General features: G+C 35.7%; 2 protein-coding genes across 2 annotated transcripts in view; one reads left to right on the top strand and one right to left on the bottom strand.

Moving 5' to 3' along the window:
- LOC137970647 (receptor-type tyrosine-protein phosphatase R-like) overlaps positions 1–7,702 on the bottom strand; it is an 8,352-nt gene extending 650 nt beyond the window's left edge. Inside the window, exons 1-7 of the mRNA XM_068817173.1 lie at positions 7,619–7,702; positions 6,504–6,543; positions 6,119–6,216; positions 5,716–6,011; positions 3,235–3,295; positions 3,063–3,115; positions 1–2,956 (exon numbers count right to left, since the gene is read on the bottom strand). The exon at positions 1–2,956 is cut by the window's left edge and continues 650 nt beyond it. Of these exons, the coding sequence (XP_068673274.1) occupies positions 2,824–2,956; positions 3,063–3,115; positions 3,235–3,295; positions 5,716–6,011; positions 6,119–6,216; positions 6,504–6,543; positions 7,619–7,639 (702 nt within the window). The 5' untranslated portion in view covers positions 7,640–7,702 and the 3' untranslated portion in view covers positions 1–2,823. The remainder of the gene's footprint in view (positions 2,957–3,062; positions 3,116–3,234; positions 3,296–5,715; positions 6,012–6,118; positions 6,217–6,503; positions 6,544–7,618) is intronic.
- LOC137969918 (uncharacterized protein KIAA0930-like) overlaps positions 1–8,329 on the top strand; it is a 76,394-nt gene that overhangs the window by 61,265 nt on the left and 6,800 nt on the right. The gene's annotated exons all lie outside the window — the stretch shown is intronic.

An 8,329-nucleotide genomic window follows, 5' to 3' on the forward strand; every position in this document is an offset into this window, starting at 1 on the left:
TATAAATAATTACTTTTGATAAATATTTTGCAATATCTCTCAATTTGTGGACAATAACTATTTATTAATAATGTGGGTGTTCACTACTGTGTCTAAAGTCTGAAATATATACTCATGCAAATTCATAAATATCCTTTTTTCTCAATAGTTTTTAACATTCATAAGGACCCATGCAATGAAACTTAAAAAAAATAAATCTTTTTTTTTCATACCAAGGTACTTGGCAAATTAATAATTGAGATCCTCTCAGGCCCTCTTGGATTAATACGTTTGTTATAAAAACCTTTATAAACCTTGTCATACTGAAAGCACTTTCATTGGTTTCCAAATGATGCTGAGTGAGATGTACAGTTAAAAAAACCATATTTACTCAATCATCAAATCTTTTGTGACTCGAATGTGGTTCTTATTAAGAGACAGTAATATATATCATTTCTGAAAAATAATTGTACGTAAAATGTTAGAACTCGAAAAGGAACAATCTAAAACGTCGTTCACACTGTATTTTTGCCGAGGCATGCTCCAGAAAATGCGAATGTCACTGTTTTTTTTGTAGCTGTGACATGTACTAATATTAGAAATTTGAGTACAACATTAGGAGCACCTTCTAAAATAAAAACGTTATTCAGGAAAATAAAAGGTTTGTGGTTGTTTTGAACAAAATAATGTGCTGTACTAGTGTCAATTAATCTGGTAAATATGGTATTCAATTCTTTTCAGTTGGTAGATACGACATAAAAATTGTGGGGGCACCCCACATTAATTCCATCTAACCCATGTTTGCGCTACATCCCACCCAATGCACATTGAGGAAAATAATGAGACTGCAAGCCGCCAAGACCAATCTAGATGGTACAAATTTTCACATAAATTGCTGACATAAGCATCTTTCGTGGCAAATGCCATAGACACAAAGTCAAAAGTTGTGCATGACTCTCATTGTGTCCAGTCGACCTGGGTCAAACTGGGCAACCAAAACATGATTGTAAGCATGACATTAGTGTGATTAAAGAATTCCCTTTCAGAATCAATATTATTTCGACAAGTTTGTCAACACGACATTCTCATCAATTTGGCATGAAGTGGAATGAAACTTTGCTAATTTAAACCAAAATTTACTGCATACATCTGAGATGAGATAACGTTCTCATAGATTCTATGATGTCATGTGCATACATCAAAGAGTGGAAACAACAAAGGACAGCATAATTTGCATTTGAATTTGCCATGGCTCCAAATCAGCTGTGCAGCTGACGCTGAACATGAATCATACACGTTTCAATTTGGTCCACACAACAACAGCACAGCATTTGAACCCTGCCTAAGAATTAAAATCTCACAAAACTTCTTGCAGTTGTGAGAGAAAAACAGTTGGTGTTTTTTCTTTTAATTTATACTATCCACTTTGTTTTATCTCAATAATAATAATAATAATAATAATAATAATAATAATAATAATAATAATAATAATAATAATAATATGTTGCATGCATCATAGTTGTACCACCTACATTGGCTTCAAAAATCTGTGTTACCACTTAATATCTTCCAGTTGGCTATTATTTACATGTACATCTAAAACCCAACATTTACGAGTAAAAACAAGTGATAAAAGATGGCACCGTTTCGACCATTCTACGGTCATTTTCAAGTCAAAATTCAAGTTCATGAAAATTCTGCATATATGTAAAATTTGAAACAAAATAGGCTAAAACATAATTTGCTTAATAATCCACTAACAATAAGGTTAAGAATTCAACAATAAGTAGCATACAAGATAAGAAGGCGAAGGGGATGACAAAATTCTTAACATTTTTTTTTCTTTTCAATAAAATTTGAAATTTAAGACAGTAAATGCCCCAGAGTACGAAAAATAAAACACTACAAGCAATAAAGGTAAGAAAACCGAAGGAGATGAAAACAATTGAGAGCACTAAAAAAACAGCTTTGCACAGAAAATGACCATAGAATGATCAAAACATTTTTTATCGCTTGTTTTTACTAGCAAAAATGTGTATCTGTGAACTTGTTAATTCGTATTTTAAAACACAACAGTAACATTAAAAGTCTTCTTAAAAGTTTACCAGGGTCGTTAAAGCAGTTTCAAATGAAATAGTGTAGCAAAGCACCATTGCTATTTTCACATTATCTGAGGAGTCAGCAAAAACGTCTGTGGCAATTTTACCAGCTGCAGGTTCTTTCTAAGAAGCAACTTATTACCAAACTGTGCTTTCAAGCAGCAACTCTACATGATGGTCACAAAATCAATGAAGACTGACGTCATCAAACCAACAAACCAATGACAGTTCCCAAAGACAAAACTGAACATTTAACCCAAGGCTGGCCAAATCGAGAGCTTGATACCAAGTGAAATTTAACATTGTGAGTTGCTTCATCCTCATCACAAACTCATTGTAAATCCCTTGTCCAGCAGGGAACACGATGCTTGAACCAATTGTTAAACTCTTGAAGAACAAAAATCTTTCCAGAAAACCGAACTTTCAATCCTCTCATTGCTATAATCCTCTGATTGCTGCAACTGGATAAAAGTTCTGAATATTCCAACAGCGACTTAAAAATGACCATTCCATTATTAAAAATTGCAGTATCCTTACTATTGAAGAAATAATCCTCAAGTTAAATATAGCATCTTCAATAATCATTTGGGCCAGTAGAACACCAGCAGTTGTAGATAAATGATAATATGAGGATTCCATGACTTAAGACCTGTAAATGTGCAATATGACATCTTGTAATAACACTATTTTCCTCATGACCAGCATGACAGAATAAATTTGAGTAATCAATGTTTTTGTAGCATGACTATTCGTCAAATATTGCTTCAAGAGCAATATCTCGCGAGTCATCATCTTCGCTGCCTGTGTGAGTTGTCCAGTAATGATGGAGAGCATTGTACACTAGCTCATATTGTACATGTTGTTCAACCATTCCACCCCTAAGGATTAAAAAAATCAAGTAAATTAGCATTAGCATTTGGCAGCTGGGCCAAATAGAATATTATTTCATATAAAACTGTCAAATTGCTATTGCAATCCACTTACCTGTCTATTCTCATGAGGCTCACTATTTTGAGAATATCAACCAGATCTTCCCTCTAGTGGCAAGAGAAATTTATGTAATTGGTAGAGTAAGCAAGATTAAAATTGCACATCCATCAAACATTACATGAGGAAAAAGTATGCATTTACATTTTTTCAGTGACAGAGTCAATACCTTAATTTGTTCAATTCCAATGCTTGCTGCAATAAAACAACCAGTCCTTCCAATACCAGCACTGGAAGTAACAAAAGGAAACAAACAATTTTGAGAGTGTTCGTAATTTTTAAATCTCCCCTGAATTAACAAGAGATGCTGGGTTTGGACAACAGCATGCTTTCCTGTTTGATTCAAGCACCAAGCGATACAGTGTATACCAGTGACAAATTGTCTCCAGTGACCTGACAACTTCTTGGGCTGCACTTGTTTTGGTTCAATTTATGGCACTCATGTGCACACAGGTTGAACTAGATATATCTTGGGACAGTACTGTATCTTAACCTACAGTCTCCAAATGCAGATGCAAAGTTGAAAAGTAAAATGGTTGATGTCAACTTAAAATGACCTTTAACACCCCAAGCCTAAATGGAATGAGAACAGGCTACTGTGATGTTTTGAATGGATTTCAAAACAGGATGCAAAAGATTAACAACGATTTAATAAACAGTTGCAAGAAAACGTGTTACAGCATAGGTGGACGCCATGATCGCTCTATTCAAATATATCCCATAGGTCCTAGCGAACATCCGGTATCAATAACTTCTGGTTTATATGAACATTACAGCTACCAGCCTGATGATAACATGACAAGTGCCACAGTTTAGTCATTGCATTTATTAATAGGGGTGTAACGATTCATGTTCCTTTCGATTCGATTCGATTTCGATTATTGCCTTTCGGTTTCGATTATTTCGATTCGATTATGCAAAATATTAATGATTTTTAATTCTTGCAAGATGATACACAATGTAAACAACATACAACCCTAAACTCTCAATGTCCTTTGCAATGAAAACTCCAATAGACTTCGTTATTGCCGTTGCTCTGTTGCCCGACCGCGGCAACTTATTCTCCAGAACATCCTGAATTTTTGACTGTCCAGTTTCAGTACTGTTTTTGGTACCCGGCGAAGTTTTTGCCGTCTTTGACTGCAACACTTCTTTTCATCAATGCTGTGTTGACTTTTTAAGTGTGCGCTCATGCTTGAGGTCGAACCGGCACAATACTTGAAAGTTGCGAAGCAAATTTTGCAGATAGTTTTAGACTTGTCTGTTGTTCCGTCTTCAGTCGGAAAACCATAATATTTCTACACTGCGGATCGAAAAGAAGCAGGCGGATTCACAATCGCTTGGTCATTCGTCGCCATGTTTGAGAACGTGACAATGAACACGCACATGGTTTGCCTTATTGGAAATTCTCAAGGGGTGGTAGAGGGGCAACATTTTTACCAAGCAACATGGCGCAAGAACTGCAAGTTAGCGTCTTTGATCGATTGTCAATGAAAAACGCACATCTTATTGAGATCTGGATTCTAAGTTTACAATATAATAACTCACTGAGGGCACTTTTGGAAAGGTATGCAAAAAATCGAACCAAAATCGAAACGTGGAATCAAATAATCGTGAATCGAACCGAACGGTCATAATCGCGATTAATCGAGAATTCGATTAATCGTTACACCCCTATTTATTAAATGATTAAAACCTACAGTTCTAAACAAACATAACCAAAATTTTGAAAATAATAACAATATACATGTACTGCAACAAATTGCCTTGAGACCTTCCTGACAATCTTATTATTAACGAACACAAAGCAATTGGCTATTTTGACCTAAGTTCTTAAAGAAACTTTGGTGCTTTGTTGGTGGGGGGTAAAACATGAAAAATTGGTTTTATCAAACAAGGTAAATAAAAACATTTCTTGAGCCCAGTCAAAGGGCTCATGCTCAAAACCTCAGCTTACATATCTTTCTTAACCAGGTAAAAGGGACATGTTTTTGAGTGGCCCTACAATCCTGGACAGAAGTCTTAGGACACTAAAGCTAAAATGAACATGACTGTGTTAAGTCCATCTGTGGCTACCTCGTACGCACATCTGGCGTCCCACGGAGTTTCAACAAATCCAGACGTCGTTGTTATTCGCAAGATAAAAAAAATATTTATTCCAGAGCTTGAGTTAACACTTTAGTGCCGCTTAACGGCGACTTGAAAACGACATAGAACACATCACACATGTGAAGTGAACAACAACAACAGGGCGGGAGAACAGCTCGCAGGAGCGGTTACCAAGCTAATTGGCGGAAACCGCAGACACTTAATTTATTACTGCGGTACTGCAGCAGTAACACCATCTATCAATACAGTCCCCCCTTCCCTTTTCAATGTTGATGACAATTTGGGAGAACATTCAGAAATTAAAGTTGAGTTTGTTTCAACATTGCTTTGGGGGAGGGGGGTGGGGTGCAAGCAAAGTTGTTTGAATTATATTACCGGTAAGTGTTTAGAAAAAGTAAAGCACATATACTTCTTGAAACCTTGTCTAACTACACATTGCCAAAACATGGTTAAGGTTTAGTGTGAACGGGGCATAAGTTACTAAAATGACAAAAACCAAATAAGAGAAATGCTGTACAGTTGCAATAAATGTTTGATTCACCTGCAATGTACCACCACAGGACCTTCCTTGACATCTTCCCTCTCTTGTGCAATATGTACTTCTTCTACCAACCTTAAAAACTGTCTTGGTGAGTCTGGAACACCATGGTCAGGCCATGCAGTATACCAGTAATGATAAACTCTTCTAGGAGGCTCTAGGGACTGTGAGTCACTAATGTACAGAGATGTTATCTGGTAACCATCACGTCCTATGGCTGAATCAAATGTGACAACTATGTCTCCATATTTCTCTTGCATTTTAAACATTGGATCTGGCCAGTAACGTTCACATTTTGTCTGCAAGGAAAAAGAATCAAGACACAATAAACCAAAGCTACATCTAACCACAAAAAATTCTGTCACATAAAATCACACCGCAAAACATTACACGTAAGTTGAATTACCTCATTTCTTTCTTTCAGTTTAGTAATCATGACGATAATAGGGCAGTGATGATACCAAATCATTCTCCAAAAGTCTTTCACTGTACATGATAAGGGACCTTCAACAAATATACAACAATCACTTTGCAACCTAGCTGCAGTACAAAGCAAAAGGCTGGCCATATCTTGTTGTCAAATGGAAGCAACACACTTAAAGCAGCTAAGAATTATTTAAATTTATATTGTTATGCATTGTAATAATAATAATACTAATAATGAATTAATAACTAAACTAATTAAATTAAAACAAAATTTATAATGAGTTAATAGTAATTATTACTATTTTGAAAACCAGCATTAGCATGAGATAATCCCTGACAGATTCTTAGAGATTCTTATTATTTACCTTGTGTTGCTATGTGAGCTCTTTTTCTTCCTTGGTAACCCTGCAACAGAATTATCTTGGTTCAAATCTCATAATTATATGCACAGATACTACCAGTAATACATCTCCTAGCTCAAGTTCTAATGGAGTTCAAGGGCTGAACAGTCCAGTCCAGACTTTCTCTCTAGTCCCATTCTTTCATCAATATCAGTAATTAAAAATGAAATTCTGTTGGAATAAATTTTGTTACAATAACTGCAATGTTAAAAAGTGCAGACCAGTGCTTTTCAATCTGAAACTGTTACAGCAGTGCTTTGTTCAGAAATTTTTTGTTGCCTAGTGAAATCTTAATCATTGAGTGCATGAGCTAGCATCACAGACAAAATTTCAGTACTAGTTTACTGTCGACAAATCTTATGTGAAAACACAAACAGGTGTGGGAGCATAAGAAACAAACTATGACAGTCACTCAAATATGATTATATCAGCTGCTAGCAGCAGATGAAGAGAAAACAGTAGAACATTGGTTAGAAATCTGAAGCTGTTGGATGTTTTAAAAGATGTTGCTGTGGATAGAAATACAAAACAATGTTGGCACCATCCAACTAAGGCAGCTTTGAATCATGATGAATTTTGTCACACAAGACTGTTGTTCTTTAAAAAAGCCATTTACTGCAGTATTTTTACCAAGTTTATGTTTATTTACATGCACTATGTTATGAAGTTTTGCAAGAAGCTGATTTGCAATGTACTGTATTTAGGAACTAACACAACTGTATGATGACTTTAATTAATATTGTAGTATAAAATCCACTTTTTTCACTGATGAAAGTTTGGTTGGATGATAATATTTTCACATTTTCAATTATGTTGCTGCTTGCTTGCTTCGCTCACTCTGCAGCAATTTTTTTAGTACACTGTACAGCTGTACATTGGTTTTTGTGTCATGGCTGGCAATATTGTCAGGACAAGACCATCCCAGTTGGTTTTGTTAAAAGCAATCAGGTTGTGAAATGGACGTCAATTCCTTATGTCCCTGACACAAGATCTGCTTCTCACGTATTAAGATCAACAGGAATAAAATAGAGGGGCATAAATGAGGCCCTGGGCCATAACATCAGTGAGAAAAACCTTACCTTGATAAAATTTGCATTCATATAAATAGACAATGGATCTCCTGGGATTTCTGGTAGATTTACTCTAGTCCTAGCATCTGCAAGAATTAAACAAAAAGTTTTCAACAAATCTTTGATTGAAATCTTTCCACTGGTTCAGGCTAAAAAATTCTTATCTTGAAATCGAGCTTGAGGGATGCACTGTAAGCGATAGCCCATGTTTACTGGTTTAAACAATTAAAGAACCAAAGGTACCACAACTCAAAGCACAGACGAAAAACTGGCACACACTGGCTTTAATGTGCCATCATCGTATTTTGGCCAAAATAATGTTATAAGTGCCTCCAAAAAGAGTTTCAAGCGTCCTTCCAAAAAAATTAGTTGTTTTTGCCGAAGGACTTTTCCAAAGGAGTTTATTCACTGAGTGGTTCCCATGTTCACTCATGAAGGTGAAATTGATGCTGCCTCCACAAGGAATTTCTTAGTATCCAGGGTGTGGGGTGTGTAACAGGGGTAGAGATGATGTGATTTTTTTCATATCTAGTGCAGTCTCTTTAGTCTTGCCGTACGTAAAGTATCTACAAGTTGAGGAGTGGCGACTTTAAAGAAAATTGAAATTAGCAGCCCATGTTGTGCCTTGTTTGAGTTGCATACTGGACAACATTGTTAGTAATGATTCCAATTCCAAATTTATGTAAAAGTCTGCAAATACCTTAAGTTTTAGCATGGAAA

Source organism: Montipora foliosa, chromosome 9, assembly GCF_036669935.1.
Source record: "Montipora foliosa isolate CH-2021 chromosome 9, ASM3666993v2, whole genome shotgun sequence".
Lineage (NCBI taxonomy): Eukaryota > Metazoa > Cnidaria > Anthozoa > Scleractinia > Acroporidae > Montipora > Montipora foliosa.